The sequence below is a fragment of the Glycine soja genome, chromosome 3 (assembly GCF_004193775.1).
Source record: "Glycine soja cultivar W05 chromosome 3, ASM419377v2, whole genome shotgun sequence".
NCBI lineage: Eukaryota > Viridiplantae > Streptophyta > Magnoliopsida > Fabales > Fabaceae > Glycine > Glycine soja.
The window spans coordinates 24,745,458-24,764,942 of NC_041004.1; the positions used below are offsets into that span (position 1 = coordinate 24,745,458).

General features: G+C 31.2%; 1 protein-coding gene, 1 long non-coding RNA gene and 1 pseudogene across 2 annotated transcripts; all 3 read left to right on the plus strand.

Moving 5' to 3' along the window:
• The first annotated feature begins 310 nt into the window (after positions 1–310).
• LOC114405050 lies at positions 311–1,934 on the plus strand (annotated as a pseudogene).
• Positions 1,935–9,780: 7,846 nt separating this feature from the next.
• LOC114406325 lies at positions 9,781–12,195 on the plus strand. The gene is made up of 5 exons (XM_028369016.1): positions 9,781–10,034; positions 10,160–10,246; positions 10,345–10,705; positions 11,253–11,606; positions 12,114–12,195. Exons 1-4 carry the CDS (start codon positions 9,974–9,976, stop codon positions 11,344–11,346), a joined length of 603 nt encoding a protein of 200 aa, XP_028224817.1. The 5' UTR covers positions 9,781–9,973; the 3' UTR covers positions 11,347–11,606; positions 12,114–12,195.
• Positions 12,196–12,569: 374 nt separating this feature from the next.
• On the plus strand, positions 12,570–17,549 carry LOC114406326. The gene is made up of 3 exons (XR_003665405.1): positions 12,570–12,656; positions 14,809–14,902; positions 15,002–17,549. It is a non-coding gene; the product is annotated as an uncharacterized LOC114406326 (long non-coding RNA).
• Positions 17,550–19,485: the final 1,936 nt, after the last annotated feature.

The window sequence follows — 19,485 nt, forward strand, 5'->3', positions numbered from 1 at the left end:
TGGCTTCTGAATCAGAGGAAACAACCCGTTTTTAATATTAGTAGTTTCGTATTCCATTTTATTTGTTCTGCTCTTTAATTACCAAACAACCAACCCCCCCCCCCCATCGTTACTGTTACTGCAAGTATATTATGAACATTTGGCTTGTCACTGCTTGTTGGGAAATGACCTAGGATCACTTCCTAGTTACTGCATTTTCATGTTTATTTGATTCGGGTACGGCCTCGATCAATTATATATGCATTTTAATATCCCATTTTACAGCCACCATAATGAAATTGAAGCACACATTGTTTCAAGTTTAAGTCAAATGCTGGATGAACACAACACCCATGCAAAAAGTTTTAGGATGATAAGAGATAGATTGGCACATAGTGAAGTACATAATGTCAGGCTGAAATTGATCGCTAATCGTGAAAAAGATGCTCGTACATATAATGTACCTACTATTTCAGAAGTTGCTACACTTATTGCAGGTGATTTTTATATGAATTCAAAAAGAAATATTATTCTTGAGACTCAGAATGGCCAATTACAAAGGATACATGAATTGCATTCTAGCTATCTAGGTTTACAATACCCTCTATTATTTCCTTATGGTGAAGATAGATATAGAGCTGACATACTTCATCGTGCTACATCAAGTGGCCAAAAAAGAAAGAGAAATCATCTTACAATGAGGGAGTGGTTTGCTTTTAAACTACAATGCAGGTCAAATGAAGCACAAACTTTTTTGCATTCTAGAAAATTGTTCCAGCAATTTGTTGTTGAAGGGTATATTATGGTTGAATCAGAAAGACTTTCCTTCATCAGAAACAACCAAAAAAAACTTAGAGTTGACAAGTTTTGCAGCTTGCAAAATTCATTGGATGCTGGTACCACCAAAGGCTTAAATAGAGGTAAAAGGGTCATTTTGCCTTTAACCTTTGTTGGGAGCCCACGATACATGGATCAACTTTATTTTGATGGTATAGCGATATGCAGCCATGTTGGTTTCCCAAATCTTTTTATTACTTTAACCTGTAATCCAAATTGGCCTGAAATTCATAGATTACTGACGCCATTGAATTTGAAAGCAACAAACAGACCAGACATTATCTTGCGAGTTTTCAAATTGAAGTATGAATAGATGCTTTCAGACCTAACAAAGAATCATCTGCTGGGAAAAGTAGTTGCATGTAAGTTGATCCTAATTTTTACCAATCCAACTTACAGATCAGTTGATTATTTTTTTCCTTTTGGCTGATCATCTTACATGAGGTTTCAATATTTAAATGCAACTATTGATACTAACCACACAAAGAAATCTAATCACTTTAATGCTTGTCTATTAATACAATTTTCTAACAATGGCAGATATGTATACACTAGAATTTCAAAAGCGAGGACTTCCTCATGTCCATTTATTGTTGTTTTTACACCTCGACAATAAATATCCATCTTCAGATGACACTGATCAAATTATATCAACAGAGATACCTTCGTAGGAAGATGACCCAGAACTGTATACATTAGTACAAAACCATATGGTTCATGGCCCATGTGAAATTCTGCAAACAGAATCTCCATGCATGAAAGAAGGAAGGTGCATTTGTTTCTATCCTAAAATGTTTCAGTCCCATACTCTTTTAGATGAAGATGATTATCTGGTCTATCATAGAAGAAACAATGGTCGGACAATTTCCAAAAATGGTGTTACAATTGATAACAAATATATTGTACCTTACAATCCAAAATTGCTCAGAAAATATCAAGCCCATATCAATATTGAATGGTGTAACCAAAGCACTTTTGTCAAATATTTATTCAAGTACATAAACAAAGGATATGATAGAGTCACTCCTGTTATGGTTCATGATGACAATGATGCAATTCACCATGCTACAGCCCAGAATGATGAGATCAAAGAATATCTAGATTGCAGGTGTTATTAATTTGTAATGTCTAATTGATCTGACCAATATTGTTTTAATTCATGGATCTTTGTGACAGATACATTTCTCCCTATGAAGCTACTTGAAGAATCTTTGGTTTTCCAATACATGGTAGAAAGGAAAGATTACATTTCCATCTTTCAGGACAACATAATTTTCTTTACCAAGACCATGATGATATTGACGATGTCCTGTCTAAGCCAAGCATCTCTAATTCGTAGTTTATTTCTTGGATGAATAGCAACCAAAGCTTTGCTGAAGGAAGAACTCTTACTTATGCAGAATTTGTTTCTAAGTTCGTATATAATAAAAAAAAAAGATCCTGGAAACTTAGAAAAAAAGGATACATTATTGGGAGGCTACTATAGGTCCTACCAACTGCAGGAGAATTATTTTATTTAAGGATGATGCTAATTGTTTGCAAAGGACTAACCACATTTGAGGATATCAGAACAATTGCTAATGTTCAATTTCCTACATATAGAGAAGCATGCTTTGTTGTGGGTTTTTTACAAGATGATAGAGAATTTGTTGAAGCAATCAAAGAAGCGAAAGACTGGGGCACAACACATTATTTGAGAAAACTATTTGTGTTAATACTTTTAACAGGTACCATGAACAAACTTGAAGAAGTTTGGGACCAAACTTGGCATTGGTTAGCTGATAACATTGCATATCATCATAGGAAAACAACAACAAATACAGGTTAGTTGATTTTTTTTATATCAAATACCATCAATAATAATCATAATTTAACAAATTATTTTTTACCTGTTAGAGATACATCTTAATGATGACCATTTGAAAATTTTGGTGTTGCTTGAAATTGAACAACTATTGCAAGCCAATCAAAAATCACTTAGAGACTATCCTTCAATGCCATATCTGGGAGATGAAAATTGGGCAACCTGTCTAGACAATAGCCTGATATTATCATAGCTAAATTACAACAATGATGAGGTCATATCAGAATTTCTACATCTTTTTTTCTCATATGATAGGTAATGTACCTATCCATATGTAAATCCTATACCTACAGATAAAATTAACTACAAAAAAAACATAACAACCCACTGTACCTTTCATTTTAAGTTCGAATTTGCTATACTCATTTTGCTATTTTGTATTTGGCTTTAGAATTACAATCTTCTATGAATCAAATTCATTTTGCATTTAATTAATTCTTCTTTGACATCTGACAAAAACATATTCATAACTACATATCAACAAGCATCAATTTATAACCAAATTATTCAGGCTGTCAATAAGGATGAAGGTGGCATGTTTTTCCTATATGGATATGGAGGTACAGGAAAAACATTCATTTGGAAAACACTGGCAAGTTCATTAAGAGCAGACAATAAAATTTTTATTATGGTTACTTCTAGCGGCATAGCTTCTCTATTGTTGCCTAGAGGTAGAACTACACATTCCAAATTCAAGATCCTTATTCCAATTTTTGAAGACTCAACATGCAATATACACCAAGGAAGTCAATTAGTTGAATTACTAAATCAAACAAGTCTAATCATTTGGGATGAAGCACCCATGGCTCACAAAATTTGTTTTGAAGCACTTGATCAAAGTCTAAGAGATATTATTAAAGGCGAATCCAGTTCCAATAAAATCTTTGGAGGTAAAGTCATGGTGTTCGGTGGAGATTTTCGGCAAATTCTACCAATCATTCCTAGGGGCAGTTGCTTCAACATTGTTAATGCAACAATAAATTCCTCTTATCTATGGGATTATTGTCACGTATTAACATTGACAAAAAACATGTGTTTACAAAGCAACATACAAGCAACAGATCAATAATAGACTGCCACATTTGCACAATGGATTCTGGACATTGGAGATGGAATTATTGGACATCAAAATGATGGCTATGCTATAGTGGAAATCCCACAGGATCTGTTGATAACAGAATATGATGATCCAATCCATGGGATAGTTAATTCTACATTCCTAGATTTATGCCAGCATCACAACAACCCTGAATTCTTCCAATCTAGAGCAATATTAGCTTCAACAAATGAAACAATCCAACAAGTCAATGATTATATACTATCATTGATCCCAGGTAATCATACCATCTCTTAGATAATTGACTTTATTTCTATCTAATTAATTTACCTTCCCCTGAATGTAAATAATGTTTGCTTCATTTCCCATTATGCAGAATTACCAGCTATGTAGTATCTTTATTGTTTTTTTAAATGGTTATTAATAACTTGATATACTAATTACAAAAATGATCATAGGTGAACACATGGAATATCTAAGTTCTGACTCAGTAGACAAATCATAAACCATTGAAAGTTTTCATTTCCGCACACTAACTACTGAATTCCTTAATTTATTGACAACATCTGGTTTGCCCAATCATTGTATCAAACTAAAAATTGGATCACTTATAATGCTATTAAGAAACTTAGATCAAACTCAAGGGCTATGTAATGGCACTAGATTAATTGTTACAATGCTAGCAAAACACGTTATTTCAGCTGAGATAATTTCTGGAAAAAATGTTGGCCATAATGTTTATATTATGAGAATGTCCATGTCCCCTTCTCAATCACCATGGCCATAATGTTTATATTAAGAGGGCTATGCCGTGTGTTAATGCCTGTGGTCAATATAAATGTGAATGATTGATTTTAAAATTGTAATCATGATAACATGTCAATTTACCAATCTATTTAATTGAAATAGTTTATTGAAACGTAAATAATGGGTCAGTCACCTATGAAATTTTATAAACTTTAACATTTATTTTTAATTTATACGTAATGTTGAAGAAAGGATATAAATAAAAAATTGAATTGGATTTCTCTATAAATTATTTAAACCTTAGTGTTAAAAGGATATTGTTCTACAACAAATTGATTAATTTCAAGTTTCCATTATTTTATATATTGAAATGTAAATAATTAGTCAGCCACCTATCTAATTATATTGGTCACATTTATTACTTATCTTATTTATTTTTAATTGATACACAATATTGTATAAAGGATATAAATAAAATTGAATTGAATTTCTCCAAATTATATTTAAACCTTAGTGTTAACTGTTAATAGGATATCCCCTTATTAAATTTATTAATTTGAAGTTTCCCTTTTTATGAATGACATGATTCAATACAGGAAATAGATAAAGGATATAAACCTTAGTGTTAAAATTAAAGGATATCCTCTTATTAAAATAATTAATTTCAAATTTTCTTTATTACAAATGACACGTTTCAATTCAGGGTAATATTGTAAAAATTATAGAGAAGATTTTATTTAAACCATTTTTTTTAAAGAATTTAAACTTTATTGTTAAGAAAGATATCCCCCTATTAAATTTATATAACCGAAAATTCCACTTATTTACGGCGAATTGATTAAATTGGATGAAAATTGAGTTGACAACCCAATTAAGGTTATATCAATTACGGAGCAATCAAATTAATTTGATATCAACTATAGCATCCTCATTTTAAGTTTTAACAAAAAAATCGTACAAAAAATTTGTATATGTACACTTAATATTTTATAAAATAAAATGTTTCTATTTTACCTATAAAGGAGTATATAACAAGTGATACTTCTTTTGTCTTACTTTCTTATATAATTCTTATACACGGTCTCCAATGGGTGGCACATTCTCTTATATTAATGAAATTGTCATTACAAAGATGAATAAAAAATTAAAAGTCTGTCATTCTGTTTAGGTTTGTTAATTATGAGAACAAATAATCAGCAGATGTAAGTATGATTGAAATGTGTTATTCCTTGATCAGAATGTATTTTTTTATTATAAAAAACATGACATTATTAAATAATACCTTATTCTTTATTATATAAATATCACAAATATAATTTTGTATTTTTTAGGGTGGTAGAATACATGCTTCCATTTACAAGAAATTTTTTAAGGATGTTTTCAATTTGGTTCAAGAATGGCAAGGATATATTATAAAAAAAATGTTTTGGTTCCACCAGTTGACTGAAAATTCAAACCAGCAAGACTTAATTATAAGCTTATTTTTACCAATAAAATAACTTTGTTGTGGGCAAATTTGTAGTACATTTATAGGATATCCCCTTATTTTTTTTATAATTAATTAACTTATTTTTTCAATAAAATAATATAGAAATGTATAATTTAATATAAAATTATGATTAAATCAATCAAATGTATATAATAGTATAATTATATATATATATATATATATATATATATATTAGAAAATAAATTTATTTATTTAAAATTACTTTAATGTATAATAGACCTAATTATTTAATAAATTTTAATTTATTTAATAATAAAAAAATCTCCTCGAAATTTATCCATACATCGCACGGGTACTGAATGCTACAATTTAAATTAAATGATTGAAATAAGAAGCAAACGTTTTGTCAAAAGAAACATATTTAAAATCTTATTATTAATACATTGGTGTTTTGTTCATCATTTTTGTCATATGATTAATATCATTAATTAGTGAAACAAAATTTGCAAATAAAATCTAACCTGCCACATTCTAATTTTATTTATTTGTTAAAAAAGTTAAATTTAATAAATAAATAAACTATTATGAAAATAATTAAATATGAATTAAATGATTAAGTTACCTTAAGTATCATTTAATCATACTTTAATAAGCCTTAACTATCAAAAAATGCTACAATTTAAATTAAATTTTGCAAATAAGAAGCCAACACTTTGTAAAAATAAATCCTACTAAAAATCTTATTTTTACAACACTATCTAATTATTTATTTTATTTTTTAATAATTATAAAAAAAATCTTTTGAATTGATTAAATAGATATATCAAATTTATTGTTGTATAAATTTAAAACATCACAAAAATGCACAACAATATATGTACAACGATGCGTATAGCACACACAAAACTATACAAACAACATAACAATATATTCTAGCATGATCATTAAAATTAACATTCAATATGATTCTTACAAATCCATAAGGCACATATAAGTAAAACTTTGTGTATTTTTTTTCTTTTAAAAGATGATGTTACACTTGTCATCGTATCTCAATGTGTCAAGAAATGATGACATGCAAAACAATAGTATGAAAATGTATTATATGAATTGGTTCTCAATTTATAGTGATAATTAGAAGATACATGAAAATAAAATCAAATACATTAATTGTTTACTCATTAAAAAGAAAATGTATCATTTTATTTATTTTTTTAATTTAAAATGGCCTCTTTAGGTCCATTTAATTACCATTGATCAAAACATTATCATATTTTGGTTTCAAAACATTTTTTCCTTTCATTTACTCGTCGAAAGATGAACATGATTTTTATTTCTATTAATAATTTCTATTAATCATATTATCATAATTACGCTTATTTTTCTAGAATGTGAAAATTAAAAAAATATATGACGCTATCATGCAGAAGCTAGCAAATAAATATACAAATTATAACTTAATAATAATATTAATAAATACAAACCCTCCCTTTAACAAGACTCTCATGCATCATATAAAAGGAATTGCATATAATCATATAAAATAACTAGACTATGTTCTCCTTAACAAGACTTCATTATCCACAATAGCATCATCACCTTTTTCTAAACTGTGGAAGTAATATCTTCCAATATTATTTTGATGATGCCAAGGAATCAAGAGTCAAACAAGTTCCAAAGAATTAAGAATCAAGATCAAGATTCAAGAATAATCAAGATCAAGATTCAAGAATCAAGAGAAGACTCAATCAATATAAGTATTAAAAAAGTTTTTCAAAAACTATTGAATAGCACAATTTTGTTCAAAAGAATTTTTCAAATGAAAATTTTTACCAAAGAGTTTTACTCTCTGGTAATCGATTACCAGAAGACAGTAATTGATTACCAGTAGCTAACATTATTTTCAAACTGATTTACAAAGTTGTAATCGATTACCATAATCATGTAATCGATTACCAATATTTTTAAAACATTAGATTTTAAATTTCAAGAGTCACAACTTGTCATAAAACATTTTCAAATCATTTCAAACTTGTGTAATCGATTACACAATACTTGTAATCGATTACCAGTGTTTCTAAACGTTTTGATTTTCAAATTTAAACATAAAGAGTCACATATGTTGATGTGTAATCGATTGCACTATGATGGTAATCGATTACCAATGACTTGTTTTGAAAAATAAATTACCAAAGTCACAATTCTTAAGGTGACTTGTATCTAAAGATTTTCTTTCAAAAGTCACAACTTTTTAAGTGACTAGTTTTCACAAAAGTTACAACTCTTAAAGTGACTAGTTTTAAAGAAATTGCCAAGAGTCACAAACTTTAATTTGAGTCATCAAATGATTATAAATATATGACCATGACACGAATTTCAAATACTGATTCCTTTCATGCATAACAAATTTTTTTCATTCATTTCTCTTCATCTTTCTAAAAGTTTTTCTTCAATACTTTCTCTTTCAAGAAAAGTTCATTGATAAAAAAACTTGTGTTATTCCTCTTCTTCATTCCTTCTCTCTTGTCAAAAGATTCAAAGGACAAACCGTCTGAGAATTCTTTTATTTCTTCCCTTCTCTCTCTTGAAAAAAGATTTCAAAGGACTAACCGCCTCATATATCTTTTTTCCTTTCCCTTTAAAAAAAAGATTTCAAAGAACTAACTGCCTGAGATATCTTTTGTTTCCCCTTACAAAGATTCAAGGGACTAACCGCCTAAGAATTCTTTGTCTTAACACATTGGAGCGTACATTCTTTGTGGTACAAGTAGAGCGTACATCTACTTGGGTTCTGATACTAAGAACAAGAGAGGGTACATCTCTTGTGGATCAGTTCAAGTGAAGCGTACATCCACTTGGTTCTTCAAAGAGAATAAAAGAGGGTACATCCCTTGTGAATCTTTGCTTGTAAAGGATTTTAAAAGGTTATTGGAAATCTCAGGAACCGGTGGTTGTTTGGGGACTGGATGTAAGCACGGGTTATTGCCGAACCAGTATAAATCTTGTGTTTGTCTTCTTCTTCCCTACACTTTTTATCTTTTCGCTGTGTACTTTTTATTTTCGCTTTACTTTTGTCTAAGTTATTGTTTCTGTTCTTTACTTTCTCATAACTTAGTAGTAAAGCCTAATTGAATCTAGTAACATTAAGAATGATAAATTTTTAATTAGCCAAGACACATTAATAATTAATTCAACTCCCTCTTCTTAATTATTTTGAGACCACTCGATCCAACACTAACAAATAAAAATGAGGAACTTAAAAGAGTGAGATAATGTCTCACTCTATAATTGGGTTAGACTTTTTTTTACCGAACACTCCATAGTTCATTTGTTTCTCATGACTTTACCCTCAAATGGTATTTCAAACTTTACTACTTTTATGGTTTGGTGTACATTTATCAATTCATAAGCTCTTAGCCTCAAACTAGCAGTCAACTTTAGTTTAGAAAGTCAAAGTAAGGAGATCTTTCATTAATGAAAACTTAGTAATTAAAGGCTTTTAGGTCAATCAAAGTGATTTAGCTAGACTAATGGAAATTTAGAATATGAACGGTCTAGATCATTATTAGAAAATGTGTTTTTCACATTATCATTTTAATATTAATTTTTATCAAAATCAATGTTTAAAAAAAATGCGATAACATACTTATAAATAAATAAAAATTATTAATATCAATTTTTTAAAAATGGATGTTGTGTTTTAATTTTTACATCAATTTTTATCCATTTTAATAAAAATTGATGTTATTTGATGATTAATAATATAGATTTTTAAAAAATCAATGTTAGCCGATGTTTTATAGGAAAACCGATGTAGGTTTTTCAGAAACTTTTTCTCGCTCTTTTTTAGAACCTCATTACCGCACTCACTCAGTCACTCTCTCACTTAACCCTCAACTCTCACTAGTTCAGCTGCCGCTATTGGCAACTTCCTCGTGGTTACCCTCCTTCTCGTCGCCAGGTGGTCCTCCAACCCCAACCTCATCAAGATCTCCGGGGATGAAGTAGTTCAACAATGTGCTAAGTTAGTAGTTCGACAATGGCGGAGTTAGGGTTTCAGGAACGAAGCTCGTGGAGAAAGAGAGAAAAAAAGGCTAAAGGTACACCTACATACACTACTACACCTCATCTAGTTTTTTTTTTTGGGAAGGAAAAGATTACCAACACGCCACAAGGGCTTTTAATTTCATAAAAATTGACACTTTGTAGCACATCCAAATTGCAGTTCAAGATGATGAAGATAGGGATGCTGATATTCAAGAACCCGTGGAGTTGGATTCTGCCAGAAACTCTTTCTCTTTAGCCCTCAAAGGTACCCCTGAAAGCTGAAAGGTCTTGCTCCCTTTTCTCTTGTTTTTTATTTTTTAATAATCCCATTGTAGTTATCGCTTTTTCTCATTGTCCACTAAGAATGTCAAGACAAGAGATCAAAATTTGAAGCCTTGTTGAAGAAGGCTGCTTCTTTGGATCTGAACAATGACTTTGGCTCTGGCTCATCGCGGCGCCTTCAAACATTGAAAAAAAGTTCCATTTCTTCTCGAAGGTCTGGTACTGCCACTTTCCCTATTCCTGGTACACCCAATTTTCACATTGCAATGTACAAGGGATGGAGCTCCGAGCAAGTTCCCTTGTATGCAGGTGCTACCCAGAAGCACGTTTTTCCGTTCAACAATGGGAAAACATTGCCGTCAAAGTGGGAAGATGCTGAGAGGTGGATTATCAGCCCTGTTTCGGCAGATACAGAGTCAGTCATCATCAATGCCCCTCCAAGGTTATTCTTCTATGAACTTAAGAAGTGTTTGGTAAACTGTTCAATTAAGCACTTGTTTTATAAATTTTTACTACTTATGCTATAAATTTTACAATAAAACTTATTGGAATAAATTAAAAAGTTAGTTTAAATAAGCTTAAAAGAGTTTATGAGACTCATGAGCTATTTTCATAAATTCTAAGAAGTTTTTGGTTAGCTCTTTCAATTAACCCCTCCTCATTTGTGCAAAATTTGATTGATAGTGAAAGATTACGTTGAAGTGGTGACCTGAAGGGATTGACTTGGATAAATTGAAATGAATTCAAATTGCCTGACTTTCAATGAACTCATTGTATTATGCGAAGTGTAGCCATACTGTGGTTATGCATTTGGCTTGGTTATAAGGTCAAATGGATGGAACAAATGATTTTCTTTAGACATTAATGATTGTTTGATAGTTGAAATGACGTGAGGTAATAAACAATTTTTATTCATAACGGGGTCACCATAAGTATGCTTCTGTGCATCTGAATCTGATTTTGCATTCTTCTTGTTGGTTCTAACTCAGAGGACAAGTTTGGTGGGTTCAAAGACGTTGGCACCAATGTGTCCCGTGCTGCTTTAAGGAGGGACATGGTGACCCAGATGATCCCACAGGGTAGCTCATGCTCCTCTCCTAATCTGAGGCCTTCTTTCTCTGCCTCCACCCTATCAACCTTGCCTGTCACAGAATTGCAGACTGTTGGTTCCTCTATTAGGGATATGCAGGTAGATGAACACGTTACTGTGACAAGATGGTCCAAGAAACATAGGGCCCTATTCACTGGAAGAGGCTCAGAGCAAGCCAAAGTTGGAAAAAAGGAGAACTAAGTACTCAATCGTCAACTTGGGATGTTTCTGAAACGTCAAAGCCTGCCTCAAAGTATGTCTACCTTGACTTTTTTACATTCTGTTCTATTTATCTGATAAACTAAGGATATGCTGATTGAGGACAACTTGCACGTGAAAATCTGAAGCTAATTGGGTGATATGAAGGATTTGCCATCAAGTATTTTTGAAGTTTTCTCTGTAAAGTCAAATATTCCACTTTCACTCCATTCTTATCCAATTACTATGAGCTTCACAAAATGAAGAATCCTTCGTGGCTCATGCCAGGGCAAAGATAATTGGGGTTGTGGAATTTATGGCGATGAATTTACTAAATTAGCTATATAAAGTGTACTGGAGTTGTCAAATGTTCTTTGTATTACCTTTCAACTATGATTAAAGTTTCCCATCGTAGACAATTAAAACAAGGAAGTTCAAAAGTTTAAATCATTTAAATATGTTCGTTTTTATCTCAGTGGAAACTCTTATAATTTTCTGGCATAGAAATCTTTGTACAAACTTCGTATTGTTTCTAAACTGCTAGATATTTTTGTTTGTCCAGGACAAGAGGTGAGGAACCCAAAATCTCTGCATGGGAGAACTTGCAAAAGGCAAAAGCGGAAGCAGCAATACGGAAGCTAGAGGTTACTTCCTAGTTCCTAGTGAATAGTGATTACTTTATTTTGAGAATTCCGAATAAGCAATCCGCTAAAAAATATTTAATCTGAAGAAAAATAACCATTATAACCATTATTGTGATTATTCTTCCTTTGTAATAAATATTTAGATTTAGGAGTTCAGCTTTTGGAATTCACCCTTCTTTCTTTTGACTTGCTGAAATATTTCCCCTGTCGCTCAGTTTCTTTTCGTTATCCTCAGTTAGCTGTATGTCCGTCAGCGTGCATAAAAAATGCCTCTTATTTTTTATATGTGCAAAAAAAGCCTTTTTATTAGACAAAACTTAGATACAGTATTATAATGTTGTTCTCTAATCAAAACATTTCATCTTGAAAATTGCAGTTGATTTAAGTTACTGAGACAAAAGCAATGGTGACTGAGATGAAACGTCGATTTTGATTAGAGTATGATACGGAGAATATCTAAGGTGCTCACTTAAGTTTTATTATTTTTTAGTCTTAAATAAGTTTTTCATATATAAAAAATAGACCATTTTTAAATTACTACTTAATATTCATTTCTTTTCAACTAAATATCTGAAAAAATTTTATGTTTCAATTTATTATGTGTCGTTAGTCTCTTTCTGTTAAGTAATGACGTGGGAGACAGAGTGTCAAATTATCATTGACACATTATCTCCTTCAATGACGTGGTACTTCGTCTGCCATGTCATCACTTAACGAAAAAGGACTAACGACAGGTAGTAAATCGAAACATAAAGTTTTTTTAGATACTTGGTTGGAAAAACGAATGTTAGGTAGTAATATGAAAACGACATATTATCTGGGTATGAAAAACATGTTTAAATCATATATAATTGGTGTTTTGTTGTCTATGATTAATGTATACATGCAATATGTTGTGCTTCCCTCACTCTTCTTTCACTATTCTCTGGACCCAAAATATATATCTCAACGTTTGATCTTGTTGGATTCTTTTTTAGCTTTGTCGAAATATTAAATGTACACATATTAACTCTTTAATTTCACCTTTAATACTATCTTATTAATCTAATTCAGTTGATTAAACATGATAAATTAATAAGTGAGTTTTTGTAAATTTTAAAGTGTTTTTTTTATTCCTACCAATAAAAAATTATTTTATTAATTTAACGTATTTCTTATTTTGAATGAGAAATTTTCTTTAAAAAATAAATAGGATAAAGTTTCTTAAGTCTATATAAAAGTAAATTACATATATGTTCATCAAGTTATTTTAATTAATTTTTAGTTTTTTGACAAGTTTACAAATTTATTTGATCAAATAAAAGTGTTTGAGAAATAATTTTTGCTTATTGACTTATAAGATTTGCTTTTAAACATAACTTAAATTTACGATTATCATTTTTATTTTTATTTTCAATAAAATAATAAAATTTATCATTTATCATTTTATCTGAAATTAAATTATTTATTTTGATAAAACTTCTCCTTATCATTTGTTAACTAAACAATTGTTTTTAAGATCGGCTTAAATATGTTTTTCTTATATGAAAAATAGACCGTTTTCATATTATTACCTAAAAATTCATTTTTTAACAAATAACTACTTGAAAAAGTTTTGTTTCAATCTATTACCTGTCGTTAGTCCCCTTATGTTAAGTCATGACGTGACAAATGGAGTGTTATATTATCACGCCTAATCACTGACGCATCATTGTCACATCATTGAAGGTGAAGGCGTGACAATGAGGTGTTAGTGATAAGGCGTGATGATGTGATTTGTTATATCATCATTTAACGGAATGAGACTAACAACAGGTACTAAATTGGAACAAATTTTTTCCAGGCATTTCGTTGAAAAAAAATGAATGTTAGGTATAATTTAAAAATGTTCTATTTTTCAGGTATGAAAAATTTAATTAAACCTTTTTTTTATTATGATGCACAAATCATACATTATTTGGACCATATTATCATTCATTTAATTAAAAATAAAGAAGATTTAGAACGGGGAGGGAGCAGAAACAAACGGATTATGATACCTTTTTTTTATTATGATGCACAAATCATACATTATTTGGACCATATTATCATTCATTTAATTAAAAATAAAGAAGATTTAGAACGGGGAGGGAGCAGAAACAAACGGATTATGATTGTCATTATTCATTATTAACTTTTATTAACAAAATATCTGAAATTTGAGTTAGAATATCTCATCCTAGAGAAATACTTTCAATTTTTTAGGGGAGTAGGAGAGCTCTTGGTGTTCCCATTAGAAATAGGTGTAGAAATTCAATTCCATCTTTTTGTTAATTTTAACCAATTTCTTAAAAACAAAATTAGTCTAGCTAGCTTCAATTAATAAATTTTCAAATATCATGATACACGGGGAAGAACATTTCAAATAGTAATATTTACTTTATGCTTAGTTAATCCTAACCCATTTATTAGAAAAAGGATGAGAAAATTTTGCAAGATCCCCTAACCTTATGTTGCTTATCACTCCAATCAATATTAGCTGCCAAATATTGTCATACGAGGATGAGCTCAGCCGCCCCATTTTGCACAACTTCTATAGAATGGTTGCACATTTTTTGGGTTTGATGATCCTTTTATTTTTCTTCTGAAATGCAGGTGCAGGCTGTATTATTACTCTTGGGAGCACAAGAAATGACAAATAGTGCCCCCACCTGACTTTTTTTTGCAGCAAAACTATCATGACATTATAGTATTTCTTTAGGAATTGCTTTTCTCTTTGATATATTTTATCAATAATTGCTATTTTGACATATTATTAAGTGTTCTAAAACTTGTTATTGTATGCCAGGAAATAAATGATCATTCCAAAGTTCAAAGATTTCACGAAGATTTGCATCACTTGTTAGGTTTCTTGAAAAACGAAAAGAGAGATGTTTTGAGAAGAAAATTTGTGTCAACCTGAAGATTATTAATAGCATGCACTGTCTTTCTGCTCAACCAGAATAATAACAATGTTCGATCTATTCAACATCGTATCTATTGCAGTTATCAATTTGTTGTTATTATAGTCCTCGAATTGTGTTTTTCGGTAAATCCTGCGCTGTTTTGAACTAATTGTATATATGGGCTCAGTTTTTGTAGATTTTGACAACAGAATTGAGTTGCTCGTGTTTGAAAACATAGGGTTTATTTAAAATTTTCATGAAATGGAGTTCTACAACTCTTGGAATTTAGAAACCAAGTTTGTGAACTTTATAGGTCAAGTGCAGGGAATTTTTGAAATATGACCAAACGGGAGTGAATTTGGAGGATTTTGAGTCCAAAACTGAATTTCTTACATTCAATAACCTTTAGAAACCTATATGGTTTGTCCCAATTGGATTTCCACATCAATAGGAACGTTGATTTTAAAAGTATGTAATTAAGTGCAATTCCAAATGAGAAAGTGTCTTATATGTGTAGATGTGCATGAAAAATATGATATGAATTAGTGAATGAATTGCTTGTTTTGATTGAGAATTATTATGTGGAATTGTTATGATTAAATGTTGTAAGACCAAGTGAGTGTGATCACTTGGCAAGACATGTTTCATGATATGAACTGTTATGATATTGATCATGAACTGTTGTACTTTAGGATTGGGTCTGGGGTGTCCGACCACTAAGTGTTATTTGTTATTAGAATGTCTCATGATGAATTAATATTTTGGATTGGTAGTTATGAATGTGCAAGTGGTCTTGTTCACTTAAAAGGCCATTTTGATGATGACCCTAGAGAGGATTATTTCCCCTCTTCTCTTGTAATGTTTGTGTGTGTGTACACAACGAAGGATACTTGTAGTCAGGGACATCATGAGGATAGACATGCAGTACAAGGAAATTGCAGAAGAATGAGGTAATGTGTTTGTGTTAGAGTTAGAGGGATTGTTGAATTGGGAGTTGGTGCATGACCTTATACTCAATTGGAATAGATACTCTAATTTATATTCACTAGTATCAACGCATCATTGTTTATACTTCTCATCATGAAGAATGAGCGAGAATTCGTTAAGTGAAGGTGGATGATACACAGTAGGAACACTGGGGGACGATTCAAATGGTTCAAAGGAATTTGGGGAAATGTTGAGTGGTGATAATCGGACTAAGGGCATTTTTCGGTTAGATTGGGGGACTCATTCGCCTCATCACTTGGCATTCCTAACTAGAATAGAGTTGTAACCATGGTTGGTGAGAACGTCATGTCATGTATCGGCATGTGACATGTCCTCCCAATCGTCATCTATATGTTGCATAAGACCATGAAAGCTGGGAGGCTTAGTGGTAGTGTTGGGCCCAAGGTAAGAATAATGAGAGAGAAGAATGCAGAATAAGATGTCATGAGTGATGTTTACTAGGTTATGTGTGGGACTTAATGTTCGTGTTTGTGGTTTTGAAAGGGATGGAGTACTCACTCTCTTATTACCATTTTCAGAACCAGTTGATAAGTCCAGCATCGCATCTCCCATTCTACATTGATGTTATTGAGACCAAGTGGGAACATGATGACATGCTCCATATGGATCACTTCTCTGAGTTCCTATGTTGTTGTCGTATACTAGATGTTCAGGAGCTAGGATTTGTATCATTCACTTTTTCTTTTCATGGAACTAGACTACGTTGTCCTATTGTCGCTTCGCGATGCCCATGCTTGAGGTTATCATTTTTGGGGCTTGGGTATAGATGACTGCTCTGAGATTTTAGGTTTTGCCCTTAATTGTATTTTGGGGATGGGTAGACCTAAGATCAAACCTTTTGTAATTATTAGAACCATTTTCATTATTATTTTGGGTTGTATTTGTTGCTCTCTAGTTTGTTTGAGACGTATGTATTTGGTTAACTCTTCTGGCATATGATACCTAATTATTATATTTGATGACCATGGAGATTCACTTGTTTATTTTTGTTTATTCATTCTCTAAGCATGTATGATTTATTTTCAATTTTGTTTTACTCGTTGACTCAAGTTTTAACGTGATAGAGGACTATCCAAGGAGGAAGAGCTTGGCTTGAGTGGCTCAACATGGATGGACCAATCACTAGAGCAAGGAGTAAGAGATTTCAAAAAGAGTTTGGTAAGAGGCTAAGTTCTCTTATGGAAGAAAGAAAAGAAGAAGCAAAACTCATAAATTTTAGCAAACTTTTAGAATATGATTTATTTTCCCTTTTAATTATTTTGGACCTATTTTCAGACTTGTAATGGGTTGTCACAACCTTTTATTGTTATTTTCAAGTCTTTTAATTATTATATTAGTTATTGGGCATTGGGCCTAATTTGGGGTTATTAGTAGGAGTATAAATAGACTCCTTAAACACTTTGTGGACAATATTTGATGAAATTTTAGATTAGATACAGTTAAGATAGTGCCTCTCTTAGTTCTTGTGTGAAACCTTAGGTTCTTATCAAATAATTCTATTCTTTGTGGCGAATCATCCTCAACTTATCAATCTTCTAAGATTGTGGCATTGTTATTTCCATATCCTTTTCTAATTTTGTTTTTTCCTTATTATTTTCTCCAATTTCAGAGAGTCTCAAATAGGTCCCCTAGTTTGTTGATGCTAAAAATTAGATTTGCAATTTAGGTTCCATCAATTGGTATCAAAGCCGATGGTTCAACTTGGTGTCCGGCTCCGACGAGTAAGATGATGATGGTGGAGATCCCTTGTATTGAAAGTCTTCCTAGAGGAAGGTCCAGGCAGCATGTCCCATGGGTGGAGCGGCGATGCAATATCTAGAGCATGTGAGCTCTAATGGCCATCGTGGAATACTCATGGATGATAATGACTTTTGCTCAAGGGGTAGACTATTATATGGATGAGACTCACACTTGAGGGAAAGATTGTTGGACTACAAGTGTGAGGTGAAGTCCCACATCATGTAGGAATGAGAAGCTTGAACACCATATAAGTGAAGGCAAAACCCATAAACCTAAGCCTTAAGGTTTTGGATTAAAGTGTGGTTTCATGTTCACTTATGTTGTTGCTTGAGGCTTGTTGGTGTAAATCTCCTTAGTGTTTACCCCTCTCGATTGCACAAAATTGGTATCAGAGCTTTGATTCTTGAAATTAAATGTTATCTATCCTTTGTGTTTTCTTTTTATTGTGTGTTTTCTCATTTGTTTGTTCTTTCCCTTTTGTTTAACTTTATATTATTATTTCATCTTCTTTGTTTTATTTCTTTGAGTCTATCTTTCTTTTCTGAACTCTATCTAGTATCAATATCTTTTTTACTTCTTTTTAATATATATTATCAACAAATTTGTGCAAAAAAAGAAAGAAGTGAAAAAAAAATATAATTTTCAAATTTGAAGCCTAAATTCTATTAGAATCCAAATTTCGATAATTGAAGTTGTTAGGATTTGAATTTGATTTTGGAGCCAAAATTTTATTACAATCAAAATTTGGATAATTGAAGTTGTTAGGATCTGAATTTGTTTTTCAAATTTGGAGACAAAATTCTGTTACAGTTTAGATTTGGATCTAGCCAATCACTAATTTGTGTTCAAATTTGAATTTAGTGTAAAAAAAAAAAGTGCAGAGATAAAATATTAAAAAAGAAGCAAAAAAATGCAAAAAAAAAAAAACAAGGTTTTGCATTCAGAGTTGTTTCCCTTCTAGTTTTCACATACTTATACTTCAAAAAAAATTATGTCTTGTTGGTTATTTACATCTAGTTTACTTCAATTTTGGGACATTTCTTTTCTTGATTCTGGAGTCTTTTAGTTTGTTTTCCTTGACATTCATTTTGAGTATTCCTTTCATTATTTTTTTACTTGTCTTTAAATTCCTTAGTTTGTCTTAGAGTATTTCTATTCTTGGCTTCTTGAGTTGAGTTTTGATTTGTGACATATTTCACATTGAATACTTCTTTATTTTGAGTTTGAAGGTTTTGCTTAAGAACTGAAGAAGAGCAAGAGTGGTAAAATGCAAGAGTGCATATTATAAAATAAAAAGCCTTGAAAGAGTGATACACGAGTGAACTTGAGTGAAACACTAAGTTGAGTGGTGAGGTCCTATTTTGTTTATTACTTGTGTGCTAACTTTACTTGCAGGTATGGCTTCTACAAGTTGAGATGCTACTCCACCATCTCCAAAAACCGCTAGGCTCATGGTAGAGATGATTAAACTTGGTGATCAAATGAGAAGAATGAGTTATGAAGATGAAGAAAGGATAGAGAGAATGAGAAAGAAGAATAAGGAGAGTCTAGGAAGAATACATAGTAGTAGTGAAGCTTTAAGTGTGAGGATTGAAAATACAGAGCAAAGAAGAAAGGACAAATCATCTAATTCTTCTCA